This window comes from Salvelinus fontinalis, chromosome 16, assembly GCF_029448725.1.
Source record: "Salvelinus fontinalis isolate EN_2023a chromosome 16, ASM2944872v1, whole genome shotgun sequence".
In the NCBI taxonomy this organism is placed as follows: Eukaryota; Metazoa; Chordata; class Actinopteri; order Salmoniformes; family Salmonidae; genus Salvelinus; species Salvelinus fontinalis.
Genome location: NC_074680.1, coordinates 47,369,827 through 47,390,876, shown reverse-complemented (window position 1 = coordinate 47,390,876; position 21,050 = coordinate 47,369,827). Strand labels below are relative to the sequence as shown.

Here is a 21,050-nt window from a genome sequence, read left to right as displayed (position 1 = left end):
GGCAGCAATATCCTTGCCTGTGAAGCCCTTTTTGTGCAAAGCAATGATGACGGCACATGTTTCCTTGCAGGTAACCATGGTTGACAGACGAAGAACAATGATTCCAAGCACCACCCTCCTTTGGAAGCTTCCAGTCTGTTATTCAAACTCAATCAGCATGACAGAGTGATCTCCAGCCTTGTCCTCGTCAACACTCACACTTGTGTTAACGAGAGAATCACTGACATGATGTCAGCTGGTCCTTTTGTGGCAGGGCTGAAATGCAGTGGAAATGTTTTTGGGGAATTCAGTTCAATTGCAGGGCAAAGAGGGACTTTGCAATTAATTGCAATTCATCTGATCACTCTTCATAACATTCTGGAGTATATGCAAATTGCCATCATACAAACTGAGGCAACAGACTTTGTGAAAATTAATATTTGTGTCATTCTCAAAAACTTTTGGCCACGACTGTACACTGGGTATCATAAGTATTCACCCCACTTTGATTCCTTCAAATTTTATTGTGTTACAAAGTGGGATTAAATGGTCATTTATTTGAAAATGACAATTATTTGAAAATGACACATACCCCTTCACTAGATAAGTATTCAACGCTCAACGCTCTGAGTCGATGCATGTTTGAAACACCTTTGGCAGCGATTACAGCTGTGAGTCTTTCTGGGTAAATCTCTAAGAGCCTTACACACCTGGATTGTGCAATATTTTACCATTATTATTTCCAAAAATGTTTAAGCTCAGTCAAGGTGTTGGGGATCATGGCAAGACAGCAATCTTCAAGTCTTGCCATAGATTTTCAAATAGATTGAATCAACACTGTAACTTGGCCACTCAGGAACATTTGGCCTTGTGTTTTAGTTTATTGTCCTGCTGAAAGGTGAATTCCTCTCCCAGCGGCTGGTGGAAAGCAGACTGAACCAAGTTTTCCTCTAGGACTTTGCGTGTGCTTAGCTCCATTCCATTTATTTTTTATCCTGAAAAACTCCTCAGTATTTTCTGATGTCAAGCATACCCATACCATGATGCAGCCACCACCATGCTTGAAAATAAGGAGGAAGTTATTCAGTGATGTGTTGTGTTGGATTTTCCCCAACATAAGGCTTTGCATATAGGCCAAACATTTATTGCTTTGCCTTGTTTTATATTCTGTATATTTTTACTCTGTCATTTAGGTCATTATTGTGGAGTGACTACAATGTTGTTGATCCATCCTCAGTTTTCTCCGATCACAGCCATTGAACTCTGTAGCGGTTTTAAAATCACCAATGGCCTCATGGTGAGATCCCTGAGCAGTTTCTATCCTGTCCAGCAGCTCAGTTGATGTGACTGGGGTGGTTTAATACATCATCCACAGCATAATTGTGAACTTGACCGCACTTAAAGAGATATTCAATGCATGATTTGTTATTGATTCCCATCTACCAAATCACTTCCCTTTTTCATGAGGCATCTTTTGAAAAAAGCTCCCAGGTCAAAATGTACTGTAGTTGAATCTGTGCTAGAAAATTCAACACTTGACTGAGGGACCTTACAGATGTATGTATGGGGGACACAGGAAGGGGTAGTTTTTCAAAGAATCCTGTCAACCCATATTATTTCACACCCAGTGAGGCCATGTAACTTATTATGTGATTTGTTAAGCCACATTTTTCTCCTGAACTAATATAGGCTTGCCTAAACAAAGGGGGTTCAATACGACTATATTTTAGTTATTACATTTTATTAATTTGTAAAAATATGTAGAATTTTATTTTCACTTTGATATTACGGAGTATATTGTGTAGATCAATTTCCCCCCCCCCCCCCCCCCCCCCCCCCGAAAAATCTATCTATTTCAAATCACACTTTGTAATACAACTACATTTTTTTTTTAAATCCAAGGGGGGTGAATACTTCTGATACCCACTGTATAAAACCAACTGGGCTTCGTAAGAGGAGAGCTCAAATACAAGTACAACTGGCTACCAATCTGTTTTACACACAGATACGAACTGGGCGGAGATTCTACGTAAAACTATACTTTCACGTTATTCTAATTGTACTGCCCTTTACTTTATGTTAAATGGTGAAAAAAGAGCGGAGAAATGTCAATTCTTATCAACTGAGACTAACTTAGCTACGCTATTTTCTTTATTACCAGACAATAAACGGGCCACTCGCCTGAATCCGATGAAAATCCAGCAAGTAACGTCAGTCAACACTCAAGGTAACATCGGTCCTTTTCTTCAGCCATTTCTAAGTAATAGGACTACTTCCACGATAAAGGCTATTGTCGCTGTCATCTCACACGCTATCTAGCTAGCATGCCAACTACCCGCCACAACGTTCATGCAGGAACAGCGTGATGATCGTAGCCTAGGGTGGAGGGATTTTCATTTTTTCATTTTTTTGTGCCAAAACAAAGAAAAAGGACAATAATATTGTAAAAGTAACTAAGTAACTTATTGATTAAATTGAAAAACTAAACGAGTTAGGTTACTCGTTACCACAAAAAAAATATATATATAATCAGAGTACTTGGTAACTAGTTACTCCCAACACTGTGTCTGATAGAAGGTAGTCGTGAGATAACAAAGGAAACTTGACTTTAACTCTACAATAACGGATTGGATTTTATATAAAACCAACCGAGGTAATGGCTACAAAAAGACCCTCCCACAGTGACACAATGGATAGACATTGTAGAAGAAATACACCACATGGAGTGTATGACCTTTGCTTTAAGAACTCAACAGGAGAGAGGTCAGGAATACTGGGAGAAATGGGTTTCATACTTGGAAAAGGTCTAATTCAAAGATGCTAATGTAACTAATATGATGATGAAGGTATGAAGTGCACTGTAACTGCCAGATCATTTTTGTTCTTTTATTTTACTTTATTTGTACTTTCTTTGTGTTCCTACAATAAAAACAAAGTATAAATAAAAATAAAACCAACCGAGGTACTCAAAGCACTTTACAAAGTAAGAGGGAATTTCCCATCATCCACCACCAATGAGTGGCAGCACCCACTTGGATGACACCCACGGCAACCATTTTGTACCAGAACGTTTACCACACGTCACCACAACTCATAGACACAACTTGAGAGATTGGACAATCACATATCCGTAGTACATTTGACTTACAATATGAGTGGTTGTGTAGACCGATGACTGAGTCTAGGGAGACAGGGAGAGACATCCAATAGTACAAACCTGTGCATTAGTGACATAACACCCTTTTTCCACTGTCGTGTCGACCTGAACCGTAGTTTGCTGGCTTGGATATTTCCATAAAGTTCCAGAAACTATGGTGGACGCATAACCAGGCCAGAGGAGTACAGGTCGTGTGAGTGGCGGCTCACAATCATTACACAACATCATTCCCAAACATTAGGCTAGTGTTCTCTCCCTCCTTTCTCGTTATTTTCAATTCTCCATTACAATTCTCTCTTAATGAAATAAACTCAGACATCGTCCTTTTTGCCTCAGTGGATAGACGTAAACTTTTTCTGCCCAAGTTCCCAAAAGCATTTGGCGTGTATTTGCCGCCCGTACAGTTAGGCCCTAAAGCTTAGGCACTAACGGCAGATAAAATATATGAAATCGCACAATAATGATACGTTTGTGGAATTTGAATACATCCCTTTCTCTTTATTCAACCCAACAGCCCTTCATCCACACAATATTTTCTGACCCCTAAACCCGCCCGACCCACAGATATAACACCAGGGGGGTCTGCGGGGTACGGGTCAACCCGCGAATCACTAGTGTGTTTGTGTGTGGTACGGTTGGTACTGACCAGAACGAGACCTCTCCGTGGGTGCGTAGGGAAAGTCCAGGGCCTTGCAGGCGTAGTTAGAGAGTAGTTTGTCTATGTCATGGGTGGTGAAGCCATCCTCCCGGCCTAATAGTAGGTTCTGTAACGTCCTCACCGCCACTTCAGCCCAGTCCACCTTCAAAGGTCAAAGTTCTCATTGAACAAATGGCAGACAGTAAACACTGAAATACTTGATAACAGATTAAAAGACTTCAGCTCCAGATTATATTAACTACACAATGTGCCACTAATAATCACTGCCACGTGAGCCCAGTCCACCGTAGTAGTAGTAATAGTACCAGTAGTAGTAGTAGTAGTAGTAGTCGTATTACCAGTAGTAGTAGTAGTAGTCGTATTACCAGTAGTAGTAGTAGTAGTCGTATTACCAGTAGTAGTAGTAGTAGTATTACCAGTAGTAGTAGTAGTAGTATTACCAGTAGTAGTAGTAGTAGTAGTAGTAGTAGTAGTAGTAGTAGTAGTAGTAGTAGTATTACCAGTAGTAGTAGTAGTAGTAGTAGTAGTAGTACCCGTAGTAGTAGTAGGATTACCAGTAGTAGTAGTAGTAGCAGTAGTGGTATTACCAGTAGTAGTAGCAGTAGTACCAGTAGTGGTAGTAGTAGTATTACCAGTAGTAGTAGTATTACCAGTATTACCAGTAGTAGTACTATTACCAGTATTACCAGTAGTAGTAGTAGTAGTAGTACCAGTAGTAGTACCAGTAGTAGTAGTATTAACAGTATTAGTAGTAGTAGTAGTAGTAGTAGTAGTAGTAGTAGTAGTGGTACCAGTAGTAGTAGTAGTAGTAGTTGTACCAGTAGTAGTAGTAGTATTACCAGTAGCAGTAGTATTACCAGTAGCAGTAGTAGTATTACCAGTAGCAGTAGTGGTATTACCAGTAGCAGTAGTGGTATTACCAGTAGTAGTAGTAGTATTACCAGTAGTGGTAGTAGTAGTATTAACATTAGTAGTAGTATTACCAGTAGTAGTAGTATTACCAGTAGTAGTAGTAGTATTACCAGTAGTAGTAGTAGTAGTAGTAGTAGTAGTAGTAGTAGTAGTACCAGTAGTAGTAGTAGTAGTAGTAGTTGTACCAGTAGTAGTAGTAGTAGTAGTAGTAGTAGTAGTAGTAGTAGTAGTAGTACCAGTAGTAGTAGTACCAGTAGTAGTAGTAGTAGTTGTACCAGTAGTAGCAGTATTACCAGTAGTAGTAGTATTACCAGTAGTAGTAGTAGTATTACCAGTAGAGTTTATTTGCTGCTCGCATTCATAGATGCAATTGGACACCAATTTACATTCATAGATTTTTATCAAATAGTAAAATCCAAAACTAGCACAATACTTTTTTTTATAATACAATATGATAAATACTATAGATACAGTACCAGTCAAAAGTTTGGACACCAACTCATTCAAGGGTTTTTCTTTATTTTTACTGTTTTCTACACATTGTAGAATAATAGTGAAGACATCAAAACTATGAAATAACACATATGGAATCATGTAGTAACCCAAAAAGTGTTAAACAATTCAAAATATACTTAAAATATTTGATTCTTCAAAGTAGCCACCCTTTGCCCTGATGACAGCTTTGCACACTCTTGGCATTCTCTCAACCAGTTTCATGAGGTAGTCACCTGGAATGCATTTCAATTAACAGTTGTGCCTTGTTGAAAGTTAATTTCTAGAATTTCTTTCCTCAATGCGTTTGAGACAATCAGTTGTATTGTGACATGGTAGGGGTGGTATACAGAAGATAGCCCTATTTGGTAAAAGACCAAGTCCATATTATGGCAAGAACAGCTCAAATGAACAAAGAGAAATGACAGTCCATCATTACTTTAAGACATGAAGGTCAGTCAATACGGAACATTTCAAGAACTTTGAACGTTCTCAACAACTGTTCAGAGGAGACTGTGTGAATCAGGCCTTCATGGTCGATTTGCTGCAAAGAAACCACTACTAAAGGGCACCAATAAGAAGAAGAGACTTGATTGGGCCAAGAAACACGAGCAGTGGACATTAGACTGGTGGAAATCTGTCCTTTGGTCTGATGAGTCCAAATGTTATATTTTTGGTTCCAACCGTTGTGTCTTTGTGAAACGCAGAGTAGGTGAATGGATGATCTCTGCATGTGTGGTTCCCACCGTGAAGCATGGAGGAGGTGGTGTTGATGGTGTGGGGGTGCTTTGCTGAAGACACTGTCAGTGATTTATTTAGAATTCAAGGCACACTTAACCAGCATGGCTACCACAGCATTCTGCAGCGATACGCCATCCTATCTGGTTTGGGACTATCATTTGTTTTTCCACAGAACAATGACCCAAAACACCTCCAGGCTGTGCAAGGGCTATTTGACCAAGAAGGAGAGTGATGGAGTGCTGCATCAGATGACCTGGCCTCCACAATCACCCGACCTCAACCCAATTGAGATTGTTTGGGATGAGTTGGACTGTAGAAGGAAAAGCAGCCAGCAAGTGCTCAGCATATGTGGGAACTCCTTCAAGACTGTTGGAACAGAAATCCAGGTGAAGCTGGTTGAGAGATCGCCAAGAGTGTGCAAATCTGTCATCAAGGCAAAGGGTGACAACTTTGAAAAATCTAAAATATATTTTGATTTATTTAACACTTTTTCAGTTACTATGTGATTCCATATGTGTTATTTCATAGTTTTGATGTCTTCACTATTATTCGACAATGTAGAAAATAGTACAAATAAAGAAAAACCGTTGAATGAGTAGGTGTCCAAACTTTTGACTGGTACTGTATATGACACACACAAAATAAAAACAAACAAAAATATAAACACAACATGCAACAATTTTAAATATTTTACTGAGTTACAGTTCATATGAGGAAATCAGTCAATTGAAATAAATTCATTAGGTACTAATCTATGGATTTCACATGACTGGAAATACAGATATGAATCTTGTTGGTCACAGATACACTACATGATCAAAAGTATGTGGACACCTGCTTGTCGAAAATCACAGATACCCTTAAAAATAAAGGTAGGGGTGTGGATCAGAAAACCAGTCAGTATCTGGTGTGACCACCATTTGCCTCATGCAGCGTGAACACATCTCCTTCGCATAGCAATATGCTGTCGTACACGTTGATCCAGAGCATCCCAAACATGCTCAATGGGTGACATGTCTGGTGAGTATGCAGGCCATGGAAGAACTGGGACATTTTTAGCTTCCAGGAATTGTGTACAGATGATAGCGACATGGGGCCTGTGCATTATCATGCTGAAACATGAGGTGATGGATGAATGGCACGACAATGAGCCTCAGGATCTCGTCACGGTATCTCTGTGCATTCAAATAAAATGTAATCGCGTTCATTGTCCGTAGCGTATGCCTGCCCATACCGTAACCCCTCCTCCACCATGGGGCACTCTGTTCACAACGTTGACGTCAGCAAACCACTCACCCACACGACGCCATACCGGCTGTCTACCATCTGCCAGGTACAGTTTAAACCAGGATTTGTCCGAGAAAAGCACACTTCTCCAGCGTGCCAGTGGCCATCAGAGGTGAGCAGTCGGGTCAAGACCCCGGTGAGGACAACGAGCACCCAGATGAGCTTCCCTGAGACGGTTTCTGCAGAAATTCTTTGGTTGTGCAAACCCACAGTTTCATCAGCTGTACGGGTGGCTGGTCTCAGTCGATCCCACAGATGAAGAAGCAGGATGTGGAGGTCCTGGGTTGACGTGGTTACACGTGGTCTGTGGTTGTGAGGCCGGTTGGACGTACTGCCAAATTCTCAAAAACGACATTGGAGGCGGCTTATGGTAGAAAAATGAACATTAAATTCACTAGCAATAGCTCTGGTGGACATTCCTGCAGTCAGCATGCAAATTGCACGCTCCCTCAAAACTTGAGACATCTGTGGCATTTGTGTTGTGTTACAAAACTGCACATTTTAGAGTGGCCTTTTATGTCCCCAGCACAAGGTGCATCTGTGTAATGATCATGCTGTTTAATCAGCTTCTTGATATGCCACACCTGTCAGGTGGATGGATTTATCTTGGCAAAGGAGAAATGCTCACTAACAGGGATGTCAACAACATTTGAGAGAAATGTGTGCATTTGGAAGATTTCGGGGATCTTTTATTTCAACTCATGAAACATGGGACCAACACTTTACATGTTGCGTTTATATTTTTGTCCACATAATACAATAATACTATAACAACAATAATTGGGTGGCACCTTCAGGTTCATCAGGAGCTGTTCCAGCATTAATAGTGGCTCAGAGAGGAGGGGAAAGTAGTCCTGTCTGACGTTGGGGGGGAGGGTGAGGAGGACCTAGAGGAGAGAGACGGCGAGTAGAGAGAGTAGGGAGAGAGAGATTGGGGAGAGTAGAGAGAGTAGAGGAGAGAGGAGAAAGAGAGAGACAGAGAGGAGAGAGAAGAGAGAGAGAGGAGAAAGAGAGAGACAGAGTAGAGAGAGTAGGGAGACAGAGAGGAGAGTAGAGAGTAGAGGAGAGAGTAGAGAGAGTAGGGAGACAGAGAGGAGAGAGAAGAGAGAGTAGAGAGAGTAGAGATACAGAGAAGAGAGAGTAGAGAGAGTAAAGAGAGTAGGGAGACAGAGAAGAGAGAGTAGAGAGAGTAGGGAGGGAGAGAGAGTAGGGAGACAGAGCGGAGAGGAGATTTGAGAGTGTAGAGGAGAATGAGATTAGAGAGTAGGGATACAGAGAGGAGAGAAGAGAGTAGAGAGAGTGTAGAGGAGAGAGTAGAGAGAGTAGGGAGACAAAGAGGAGAGGAGACAGAGAGGAGAGAGTAGAGAGGTTCATTTAAAACACTATCTGGTGGTGTGTGTTCCTCACCTACCAGTGTCGGTTCAAATCAGACCTACTGCCTTGGTGACACACCTATCGTTCCGGCTCTCCCCCACCGTTCCTGCTCTCCTCCATCGTTCCTGCTCTCCCCCACCGTTCCTGCTCTCCCCCACCGTTCCTCCTCTCCCCCACCGTTCCTCCTCTCCCCCACCGTTCCTCCTCTCCCCCACCGTTCCTCCTCTCCCCCACCGTTCCTCCTCTCCCCCACCGTTCCTGCTCTCCCCCACCGTTCCTGCTCTCCCCCACCGTTCCTGCTCTCCCCCACCGTTCCTGCTCTCCCCCACCGTTCCTGCTCTCCCCCACCGTTCCTGCTCTCCCCCACCGTTCCTGCTCTCCCCCACCGTTCCTGCTCTCCCCCACCGTTCCTGCTCTCCCCCACCGTTCCTGCTCTCCCCCACCGTTCCTGCTCTCCCCCACCGTTCCTGCTCTCCCCCACCGTTCCTGCTCTACCCCACCGTTCCTGCTCTCCCCCACCGTTCCTGCTCTACCCCATCGTTCCTGCTCTCTCCCTTGTCCAATAAAAACACAGAAAAAAAACATTTACATTTGAGTCATTTAGCAGACGCTCTTATCCAGAGCGACTTACAGGAGCAATTAGGGTTAAATTCCTTGCTCAAGGTCTTTCACCTCATCGGCTCGGGGATTTGAACCTTTCAGTTCCCAACGCTCTTATCCGCTAGGCTACCCATCAACACTAGAACTCACAGATACAATAAAAGGTAATTGAATCTGCTGACCTTGGATCCCAGGTGAAGGTCCTGGATGTGGCGTCGGCGGGCTGGGGACACTTGGCTCTGGAAGTGCAGAGTGAGGTAGTTAGCCAGGAAGTGGCAGGCAGCCAATCCGGGCCGGCGGTCCAGAGCGCGCTCACACACCTCCAGACCCAAGGTTAAGTCGGATAGGCCCGCCAGCAGCTGTACCAATCACAGTGAAGAGAGTCAATGAGAAACAAAGTCTATGACATAGCGCACAGAGGAGAAACAACTACAGGCAGATGGGGCACATCTCAATTGTATAAACTGGATTCCTCTTTTCCTTTCCTTCGTCTGCACTGATTGGAAAGACAATGGACAGGTGAAAGGAGATTTCCTAATACTGTAGGATTCCCGCCTATTGCCTTCACCTATTCTGTTCTTCCAATAAGGAAGATAGAAGAGAAGAAACAGAGGCGAGGGAAGGAGAAGAAACGGAGGAGGGGAAGGAAAAGAAACGGAGGAGGGGAAGGAAAAGAAACGGAGGAGAGGAAGGAGAAGAAACGGAGGAGAGGAAGGAGAAGAAACGGAGGAGAGGAAGGAAAAGAAACGGAGGAGAGGAAGGAGAAGAAACGGAGGAGAGGAAGGAAAAGAAACGGAGGAGAGGAAGGAAAAGAAACGGAGGAGAGGAAGGAAAAGAAACTGAGGCGAGGGAAGGAGAAGAAACGGAGGCGAGGGAAGGAGAAGAAACGGAGGCGAGGGAAGGAGAAGAAACGGAGGCGAGGGAAGGAGAAGAAACGGAGGCGAGGGAAGGAGAAGAAACGGAGGCGAGGGAAGGAGAAGAAACGGAGGCGAGGGAAGGAGAAGAAACGGAGGAGAGGAAGGAGAAGAAACGGAGGAGAAGAAGGAGAAGAAACGGAGGCGAGGGAAGGAGAAGAAACGGAGGCGAGGGAAGGAGAAGAAACGGAGGAGAGGGAAGGAGAAGAAACGGAGGAGAGGGAAGGAGAATAAACGCAGCAGAGGAAGGAGAATAAACGGAGCAGGGGAAGGAGAATAAACGGAGGAGAGGGAAGGAGAAGAAACGGAGGAGAGGGAAGGAGAAGAAACGGAGGAGAGGGAAGGAGAAGAAACCGAGGCGAGGGAAGGAGAAGAAACCGAGGCGAGGGAAGGAGAAGAAACCGAGGCGAGGGAAGGAGAAGAAACGGAGGCGAGGGAAGGAGAAGAAACGGAGGAGAGGAAGGAGAAGAATAAACGGAGCAGAGGAAGGAGAAGAAACGGAGCAGGGGAAGGAGAATAAATGGAGGAGAGGGAAGGAGAAGAAACGGAGGAGAGGAAGGAGAATAAACGGAGGAGGGGAAGGAGAATAAACGGAGGAGGGGAAGGAGAATAAACGGAGGAGGGGAAGGAGAAGAAACGGAGGAGGGGAAGGAGAAGAAACGGAGGAGAGGAAGGAGAAGAAACTGAGGCGAGGGAAGGAGAAGAAACGAAGGCGAGGGAAGGAGAAGAAACGAAGGCGAGGGAAGGAGAAGAAACGAAGGCGAGGGAAGGAGAAGAAACGGAGGCGAGGGAAGGAGAAGAAACGGAGGAGAGGAAGGAGAAGAAACGGAGGAGAGGAAGGAGAAGAAACGGAGGAGAGGAAGGAGAAGAAACGGAGGAGAAGAAGGAGAAGAAACGGAGGCGAGGGAAGGAGAAGAAACGGAGGCGAGGGAAGGAGAAGAAACGGAGGAGAGGGAAGGAGAAGAAACGGAGGAGAGGAAGGAGAAGAATAAACGCAGCAGAGGAAGGAGAATAAACGGAGCAGGGGAAGGAGAAGAAACGGAGGAGAGGGAAGGAGAAGAAACGGAGGAGAGGGAAGGAGAAGAAACGGAGGAGAGGAAGAAGAAGAAACGGAGGAGGGGAAGGAGAATAAACGGAGGAGGGGAAGGAGAATAAACGGAGGAGGGGAAGGAGAATAAACAGAGGAGGGGAAGGAGAAGAAACGGAGGAGAGGAAGGAGAAGAAACGGAGGAGAGGGAAGGAGAAGAAACGGAGGAGAGGGAAGGAGAAGAAACGGAGGAGAGGGAGGAGAAGAAACGGAGGAGAGGAAGGAGAAGAAACGGAGGAGAGGAAGGAGAAGAAACGGAGGAGAGGAAGGAGAATAAACAGAGGAGAGGAAGGAGAAGAAACAGAGGAGAGGAAGGAGAAGAAACGGAGGAGAGGAAGGAGAAGAAACGGAGGAGAGGAAGGAGAATAAACAGAGGAGAGGGAAGGAGAAGAAACAGAGGAGAGGAAGGAGAAGAAACGGAGGAGAGGAAGGAGAAGAATAAACGGAGCAGAGGAAGGAGAATAAACGGAGCAGAGGAAGGAGAATAAACGGAGGGGAAGGAGAATGAATGGAGCAGAGGAAGGAGAATAAACGGAGGAGAAGGAGAAGAAACGGAGGAGAGGAAGGAGAATAAACGGAGCAGAGGAAGGAGAATAAATGGAGCAGGGGAAGGAGAATAAATGGAGCAGGGGAAGGAGAATAAACGGAGCAGAGGAAGGAGAATAAACGGAGCAGAGGAAGGAGAATAAATGGGACTCATTTCAGGAAACTAGACACATGTAGTGCGTCACTATTTCACAGGAGAGCCATTTCAGTGTAAACTTCTGGAACATGTGAACTGTAATGTGCCTGAATAACAAACTTGTATGCCATCTGTAAATACGAATTCAATTGTTAAATTACGAGCCTAGTTGATTTAGCCACAGAAAAAGTGAGCAACCTTCCCGCTAGCTATGATTGGCTGGGGTAATGAGTGGGCTGAACATGCCGAGAGATGAGGTTGGATTGGTCTGCAAGATAGCACGCTTCTGTCTATTGGAGCTGGTCAGTATGTGTAGGTAATCCTGTCTAACACAGCTTTTTTACATATATATACTTGTATATATCGCGTTGTACAACTGCATAAGAGTTGCTCTCCACTTTCTGGGCGATCAAGTTTTGAAATCGGTGGAATTAGAGTATGATGGCTAAGGAGGTGGAGAAAACACCTGTCTCCGGATTACATCTTCAAATTAAGGGCAACCGTCGAATCAAAACACATTTTATTGGTCACATGGTTAGCAGATGTTAATGGTCACATGGTTAGCAGATGTTAATGGTCACATGGTTAGCAGATGTTATTGGTCACATGGTTAGCAGATGTTAATGGTCACATGGTTAGCAGATGTTAATGCGAGTGTAGCGAAATGCTTGTGCTTCTAGTTTCGACAGTGCAGTAATATCGAACAAGTAATCTCACAATTCTTCAACAACTACCTAATAATACACACAAATATAAAGTGGTGAATGAGAATAAGTACATGTAAGTATATGGATGAGCGATGGCATCCGTGAGAGGGAGAAGCATCTATCCATGTATACGGACGGGTAAGATAGTCTAGCTAGCAACATTTTGAGATATTACACGTTTCTAATTTAGTCGGAAAGACGTTTTCATTTCAAGTTCAAGTATACTGTTAGCTAGCTAGCTAACGTTAGCTGGCTGGCTCGCTAGCTAACGATACCGGTATGATCTGTGGAGTAATATTATTCATATCTCAGAGTCATTTGCATTGCTAGTTATAGCTTAATGTTAGCTAGCTAGCTAACATTGAACCTTGTTGGTTAGCTACCTGTAGATTCATGCGGGGTAGTAATGTCATGAGTTTGGATTACGGTTCATTGTTTAGCTAGCTGCTAGCTGCTAGCTACATGTCTAAACAAAAGACTCCACTATGCAAGTAACTATTTCAACAGAATGTTCATAATGTCACTGCGACAACGGTTGATAGACATAGCTGGTAAATTCACTCTGGCTATCTACTCCGATTTCAGAGCACTCTCATCGGAGTATGCCAGAGCGCAGAATACCTGACTAATTTACGAACGCTCAACACCCGTTGAATATGGCCGGTGTCAGTAAACGTTGGCAAAAAAACGTAAATTGTTGCCAGCACAGTTAGTCACCAACGCTCTGGGTAACCTAACAGCCAAACCAGCTCTGCTAGGGCGAGTAATGTTCAGTGAGCTGTTCTCTCATTTGTGTCTGGAAGTAGCTAGCAAGCTAGCCAACGTTAGCCAATTAGCTTGGGTGCTTGACTGCTGTTGTTAGGACAGAATGCTCGGATCAACCCTTAAAGAAATGGGCGGGGCGAATGCTTAAGAGGGTGTGAACGATGCTGAATGGGTGGAGACAAAGAAGAGCTCTCCAGTAGGTGTACCAAAATATTCAAAGGCCATTTTCTCAAAGTTGATCAAATTTCAAAGCAGAATTACTTTCCCCTTTGTTCCTCAACTGTAGTGTATGATATAATATTTTCTAGCTCTGAGTCTCTACTTTTATCCAATGTAAAAAATAAATCTAATTTTGCTAAATAAGACCGAATTGAGCGTGACGGTCACATATGGAGGTGAGGAAGTAGAAGAAATGAAGGAAGACAGTTTAGACAATAGAGATGCACCTGGAAAGCGTTGTCAGTCTGTCCTTTCTCCAGCAGGTGTAGCAGGTGTTCCGTCTGCAGCTGTAATCTGAGGTGGTCTGAGACCGAGAACAGCGCCATCCACTGGGCACACAGAGAAAACTCCTGACAGAGAGATGATGACAGGACACATCAAATGGACAGCAGAGGAAGCATCGTTTGATCCGTTTAATCCTTTTTACAGAACCCTAAAAATGTGGTGCTCTGTGTTTTTGTAAATACTAAAACATCCATTAAAAAAAGTTAGAGCTAAAGTTAACCTGGATAAAAATAAAAATAAAAAAAGACTATTTATAAACACAGTGGTGGGACTTACCTTGGCCTCCAGCCCTCCTAGACAGCATGGACTCAAGGTCTATAACGTCAGTGTTATAAAAGGTGTCAGGCTATTTATAAACGCAGTGGTGGGACTTACCTTGGCCTCCAGCCCTCCTAGACAGCATGGACTCAAGGTCGATAACGTCAGTGTTATAAAAGGTGTCAGGCTATTTATAAACGCAGTGGTGGGACTTACCTTGGCCTCCAGCCCTCCTAGACAGCATAGACTCAAGGTCTATAACGTCAGTGTAATAAAAGGTGTCAGGCTATTTATAAACACGCAGTGCTGAGACTCACCCTGGCTTCCAACATCCTAGAAAACATGGACTCGGGATCTCTCCTGGACTCTGTCCTCAGCTCCTGCCAGGTGGCCCACGGCAACGAAGGCTCCAGGTTCAACATCTAGGGATATAGGTTTTGTTCATGTTTTAAACAGTTGTTTTTTAAGGAGTGGAAGCAGTTCTATTTTGTTCTTTAATTGTGGATAGACACCGTGAGAGAAAGACAGGAAAGATGGCAGAGAAGTTTTGCGCCAGAAGGGTGTGGGCCGGAGTCCAAACTCTTGCCGGCACGGTGTATGTGTGTGCGCTGATGACAATCTGTATTTTAACCACATTGTATAGTTTCAAATCCAAAGTGCTGGAGTACACTTTCTGGCCAAAACAACAACAATGTGTCACTGTCCCAATACTTTTGGAGATCACTGTAGATGGTACTTTAACATGAAGTCAAATTGTGTGCCTTGCTTCAGCTCTTTAAAAGTATTTTTGGGGAAGTTGAAGAAGTGTTCAGATTTAAAATAGCAGAGAAGTAGACAAAGATGTCAAGTTTTTGTGAAAGTGATCAAAACAAGAGTTTTTACCCCCCAAGATGCAAAATAGTTGATGCGGGTTACTAAAACACGTCTACCTCTTGACTGGTAAAAGTTATTTCTGTTCCCGATTCCAGATTTGAATAGTAGAGAAGGAGAGGAAGAGTTCATACCCTCTTAACTTGTTGTCTAGCTTGTTAGGTAAGTGGTCAAAACGTCAGGTGTTTATTAAAAAAAAGGTCGGAGATAAAAAAAAAAAAAAATAGCTGCACCCCTATAATTGGTAGAATATATTTCTGTTCCGATTTCAGATTTGAATAGCAGAAAAGTAGACCCAACGTGTCATACCCTAAAAGTGTTTTGTCTCAAGTTGTCGGCAAGAAAATGTAAGTAGCCGATTTGTGTCCAACGGTGCGTTGTTGCCATGTCATGGTATCACAATGGAACCAAGAACGCTTAAGAAATCCAAATAAAATGTCATGGTGTCACAATGGAACCAAGAACGCTGAAGAAATCCAAATAAAATGTCATGATGTCACAATGGAACCAAGAACGCTGAAGAAATCCAAATAAAATGTCATGGGGTCACAATGGAACCAAGAACGCTGAAGAAATCCAAATAAAATGTCATGATGTCACAATGGAACGAAGAACGCTGAAGAAATCCAAATAAAATGTCATGATGTCACAATGGAACCAAGAACGCTGAAGAAATCCAAATAAAATGTCATGATGTCACAATGGAACCAAGAACGCTGAAGAAATCCAAATAAAATGTCATGGGGTCACAATGGAACCAAGAACGCTGAAGAAATCCAAATAAAATGTCATGATGTCACAATGGAACCAAGAACGCTGAAGAAATCCAAATAAAATGTCATGATGTCACAATGGAACCAAGAACGCTGAAGAAATCCAAATAAAATGTCATGATGTCACAATGGAACCAAGAACGCTGAAGAAATCCAAATAAAAGTGGATGATGTTGAATAAGTTGAATAGTTTAAAATGTATAATTTATAATTTAATTTAAATGTATAAATTGGTTTCAAATAGTAGTATGCACGCAACTTAATCAAGACCAGTCTGCACATTTAATTTCAAATTACTTAAAAAAAAATAATCTTAAACTGTGTAAGAGGAGTAGCGTAAAGAATAACTATAATAATAGGTAGATTGGGTAAAAAGTAATTACACATTTTTAAAATGTTTTTTTGTTGTTGTTTTTTTAAACCTTGCTATCGCAAGTCCCATCGATAATATTTACTTTGCTTTGTCTCACTAATAAAGTCTGAAATAAGTGCTACATTATTTGTGCGGCTGCTTTCGCAATCACCGATTGGCTTCAAATAACATTAGCATTTAGGATACCACTACCATTTGACATGCATGTGATCCCTGTGGGAGTTGAACCCACAACATTGGCACTTTTACCAACTGAGCTACATCATGTTTACAGAGCCTGTAATAACTACATGAGGATTACCCATCGATAATATTATTATAATCTACAGTATCTCTAATATTTACCCATCGATAGGTGTCCAGTTCCCGTTTCAATTGTCAAATAACATTTATCGACAGGCTTCAAATAACATGATCATAAAGTAGGTAATAACGTCGATTAAAGGCTCCGGTTACCCGTTGATAGATGTCCAGCTCCGTCTTCCTGTGCTCCAGCTCCCCCTTGAGAGAGGCCTCCACGTGGGGGTTATTGAGGCAGAACTCCAGTAGCTCCAGAGAGGGCCCGAGGGGCCAGCGCTCCAAGGCCTGTAAGGCCACACGGGCCCTCAGACACGGGTCCTGTACTCTGAACAACTGGCCTATACTGTCTTCACCATCTGGGAGGGAGGGAGGGAGGGGAGGGAGGGAGGGGAGGGAGGGAGGGAGGGGAGGGGGGGAGGGGGGGGGGGGGGGGGGAGGGGAGGGGGGGGGGGGGGGGGGGAGGGGAGGGAGGGAGGGAGGGGAGGGAGGGAGGGAGGGGGGGGGGGGGGAGGGAGGGAGGGAGGGAGGGAGGGGGGAGGGAGGGAGGGAGGGAGGGGAGGGAGGGAGGGAGGGAGGGAACAAAATCAGCGCTTGTGTCAGGAAGGAAAAAACTAACTAGATTGGCACCATGAATTAAAAAATATCAACAATATTATATCTCCAAAATGTCAACACAGTAGATATTTTTTAAATTTTTAATTGAACCTTTATTTAACGAGGCAAGTCAGTTAAGAACACATTCTTATTTACAATGACGGCCTACCGGGCAACAGTGAGTTAACTGCCTTGTTCAGGGGCAGAACGACATATTTTTACCTTGTCAACTCGGGGATTCGATCCAGCAACCTTTCGGTTACTGACCCAACGCTCTAACCACTAGGCTACCTGTCACCCCTACACTCTAACCACTAGGCTACCTGTCGCCCCTACACTCTAACCACTAGGCTACCTGCCTCCTCTACACTCTAACCACTAGGCGACCTGCCGCCTCTACACTCTAACCACTAGGCGACCTGCCTCCTCTACACTCTAACCACTAGGTGACCTGCCGCCTCTACACTCTAACCACTAGGCGACCTGCCGCCTCTACACTCTAACCACTAGGCGACCTGCCGCCTCTACAATCTAACCACTAGGCTACCTGCCGTCTCTACACTCTAACCACTAGGCGACCTGCCGCCTCTACACTCTAACCACTAGGCGACCTGCCGCCTCTACACTCTAACCACTAGGCGACCTGCCGTCTCTACACTCTAACAGCTAGGCGACCTGCCGTCTATACACTCTAACAGCTAGGCGACCTGCCGTCTCTACACTCTAACCACTAGGCGACCCGCCGTCTCTACACTCTAACCACTAGGCGACCTGCCGCCCCTACACTCTAACCACTAGGCGACCTGCCGCCCCTACACTCTAACCACTAGGCGACCTGCCGTCTCTACACCAAACAGACACAACATAAACAGTGTGACTTTGTTCAAGCAGAGCCAAGGTAACATCCCAAATGGCAACCTATTAATTGTATAGTGCACTAGATAACTAAAGTAGTGCACTAGATAACAGAGCACTATGGGCCCTGGTCTAAAGTAGTGCACTAGATAACAGAGCCCTATGGGCCCTGGTCTAAAGTAGTGCACTAGATAACAGAGCCCTATGGGCCCTGGTCTAAAGTAGTGCACTAGATAACAGAGCCCTATGGGCCCTGGTCTAAAGTAGTGCACTAGATAACAGAGCCCTATGGGCCCTGGTCTAAAGTAGTGCACTAGATAACAGAGCCCTATGGGCCCTGGTCTAAAGTAGTGCACTAGATAACAAAGCCCTATGGGCCCTGGTCTAAAGTAGTGCACTAGATAACAGATTACTATGGGCCCTGGTCTAAAGTAGTGCACTAGATAACAAAGCCCTATGGGCCCTGGTCTAAAGTAGTGCACTAGATAACAGAGCCCTATGGGCCCTGGTCTAAAGTGGTGCACTAGATAACAGAGGCCTATGGGCCCTGGTCTAAAGTAGTGCACTAGATAACAGAGCCCTATGGGTCCTGGCCTAAAGTAGTGCACTAGATAACAGAGCCCTATGGGTCCTGTCCTAAAGTAGTGCACTAGATAACAGAGCCCAATGGGTCCTGGTCTAAAGTAGTGCACTAGATAACAGAGCCCTATGGGTCCTGGCCTAAAGTAGTGCACTACAGTACATAACAGAGCCCTATGGGCCCTGGTCTAAAGTAGTGCACTAGATACCAGAGCACTATGGGCCCTGGTCTAAAGTAGTGCACTAGATAACAGAGCACTATGGGCCCTGGTCTAAAGTAGTGCACTAGATAACAGAGCACTATGGGCCCTGGTCTAAAGTAGTGCACTAGATAACAGAGCACTATGGGCCCTGGTCTAAAGTAGTGCACTAGATAACAGAGCACTATGGGCCCTGGTCTAAAGTAGTGCACTAGATAACAGAGCACTATGGGCCCTGGTCTAAAGTAGTGCACTAGATAACAGAGCACTATGGGCCCTGGTCTAAAGTAGTGCACTAGATAACAGAGCACTATGGGCCCTGGTCTAAAGTAGTGCACTAGATAACAGAGCACTATGGGCCCTGGCCTAAAGTAGTGCACTACAGTACATAACAGAGCCCTATGGGCCCTGGTCTAAAGTAGTGCACTAGATAACAGAGGCCTATGGGCCCTGGTCTAAAGTAGTGCACTAGATAACAGAGCCCTATGGGCCCTGGCCTAAAGTAGTGCACTAGATAACAGAGCCCTATGGGCCCTGTCCTAAAGTAGTGCACTAGATAACAGAGCCCAATGGGTCCTGGTCTAAAGTAGTGCACTAGATAACAGAGCACTATGGGCCCTGGCCTAAAGTAGTGCACTACAGTACATAACAGAGCCCTATGGGCCCTGGTCTAAAGTAGTGCACTAGATAACAGAGCACTATGGGCCCTGGTCTAAAGTAGTGCACTAGATAACAGAGCCCTATGGGCCCTGGTCTAAAGTAGTGCACTAGATAACAGAGCCCTATGGGCCCTGGTCTAAAGTAGTGCACTTGATAACAGAGCACTATGGGTCCTGGTCTAAAGTAGTGCACTAGATAACAGAGCCCTATGGGCCCTGGTCTAAAGTAGTGCACTAGATAACAGAGCACTATGGGTCCTGGTCTAAAGTAGTGCACTAGATAACAGAGCCCTATAGGCCCTGGTCTAAAGTAGTGCACTGCATATACCACCCTGTACCCCACTGCTGGCTTGCCTCTGAAGCTAAGCAGGGTTGGTCCTGGTCAGTCCCTGGATGGGAGACCAGATGCTGCTGGAAGTGGTGTTGGGGGCCAGGAGGAGGCACTCTTTTCCTCTGGTCTAAAAAAAATATCCCTATGCCCCAGGGCAGTGATTGGGGACATTACCCTGTGTAGGGTGCTGTCTTTCAGATGGGACGTTAAACGAGTGTCCTGACTCTCTGTGGTCACTAAAGATCCCGTGGTACTTATCATAAGAGTAGGGGTGTTAACCCTGGTGTCCTGACTCTCTGTGGTCAGAGTAGGGGTGTTAACCCTGGTGTCCTGACTCTCTGTGGTCAGAGTAGGGGTGTCCTGACTCTCTGTGGTCAGAGTAGGGGTGTTAACCCTGGTGTCCTGACTCTCTGTGGTCAGAGTAGGGGTGTCCTGACTCTCTGTGGTCAGAGTAGGGGTGTTAACCCCGGTGTCCTGACTCTCTGTGGTCAGAGTAGGGGTGTTAACCCCGGTGTCCTGACTCTCTGTGGTCAGAGTAGGGGTGTTAACCCCGGTGTCCTGACTCTCTGTGGTCAGAGTAGGGGTGTTAACCCCGGTGTCCTGACTCTCTGTGGTCAGAGTAGGGGTGTTAACCCTGGTGTCCTGACTCTCTGTGGTCAGAGTAGGGGTGTTAACCCTGGTGTCCTGACTCTCTGTGGTCAGAGTAGGGGTGTTAACCCTGGTGTCCTGACTCTCTGTGGTCAGAGTAGGGGTGTTAACCCTGGTGTCCTGACTCTCTGTGGTCAGAGTAGGGGTGTTAACCCCGGTGTCCTGACTCTCTGTGGTCAGAGTAGGGGTGTCCTGACTCTCTGTGGTCAGAGTAGGGGTGTTAACCCTGGTGTCCTGACTCTCTGTGGTCAGAGTAGGGGTGTTAACCCTGGTGTCCTGACTCTCTGTGGTCAGAGTAGGGGTGTTAACCCTGGTGTCCTGACTCTCTGTGGTCAGAGTAGGGGTGTTAACCCCGGTGTCCTGACTCTCTGTGGTCAGAGTAGGGGTGTCCTGACTCTCTGTGGTCAGAGTAGGGGTGTTAACCCTGGTGTCGTGACTCTCTGTGGTCAGAGTAGGGGTGTCCTGACTCTCTGTGGTCAGAGTAGGGGTGTTAACCCCGGTGTCCTGACTCTCTGTGGTCAGAGTAGGGGTGTCCTGACTCTCTGTGGTCAGAGTAGGGGTGTCCTGACTCTCTGTGGTCAGAGTAGGGGTGTTAACCCTGGTGTCCTGACTCTCTGTGGTCAGAGTAGGGGTGTCCTGACTCTCTGTGGTCAGAGTAGGGGTGTTAACCCTGGTGTCCTGACTCTCTGTGGTCAGAGTAGGGGTGTTAACCCCGGTGTCCTGACTCTCTGTGGTCAGAGTAGGGGTGTCC

At 45.1% G+C, this 21,050-nt stretch overlaps 1 protein-coding gene across 3 annotated transcripts in view; it reads right to left on the bottom strand.

The window, feature by feature from the left end:
• The window catches only part of zfyve26 (zinc finger, FYVE domain containing 26), a 108,278-nt gene that overhangs the window by 48,232 nt on the left and 38,996 nt on the right, over nucleotides 1–21,050 (bottom strand). For all 3 annotated transcript variants that reach the window (XM_055865599.1, XM_055865598.1, XM_055865597.1), the window contains exons 22-27: nucleotides 16,590–16,789; nucleotides 14,435–14,539; nucleotides 13,802–13,924; nucleotides 9,383–9,559; nucleotides 8,018–8,113; nucleotides 3,783–3,936 (exon numbers count right to left, since the gene is read on the bottom strand). In XM_055865599.1, the coding sequence (XP_055721574.1) occupies nucleotides 3,783–3,936; nucleotides 8,018–8,113; nucleotides 9,383–9,559; nucleotides 13,802–13,924; nucleotides 14,435–14,539; nucleotides 16,590–16,789 (855 nt within the window). The remainder of the gene's footprint in view (nucleotides 1–3,782; nucleotides 3,937–8,017; nucleotides 8,114–9,382; nucleotides 9,560–13,801; nucleotides 13,925–14,434; nucleotides 14,540–16,589; nucleotides 16,790–21,050) is intronic.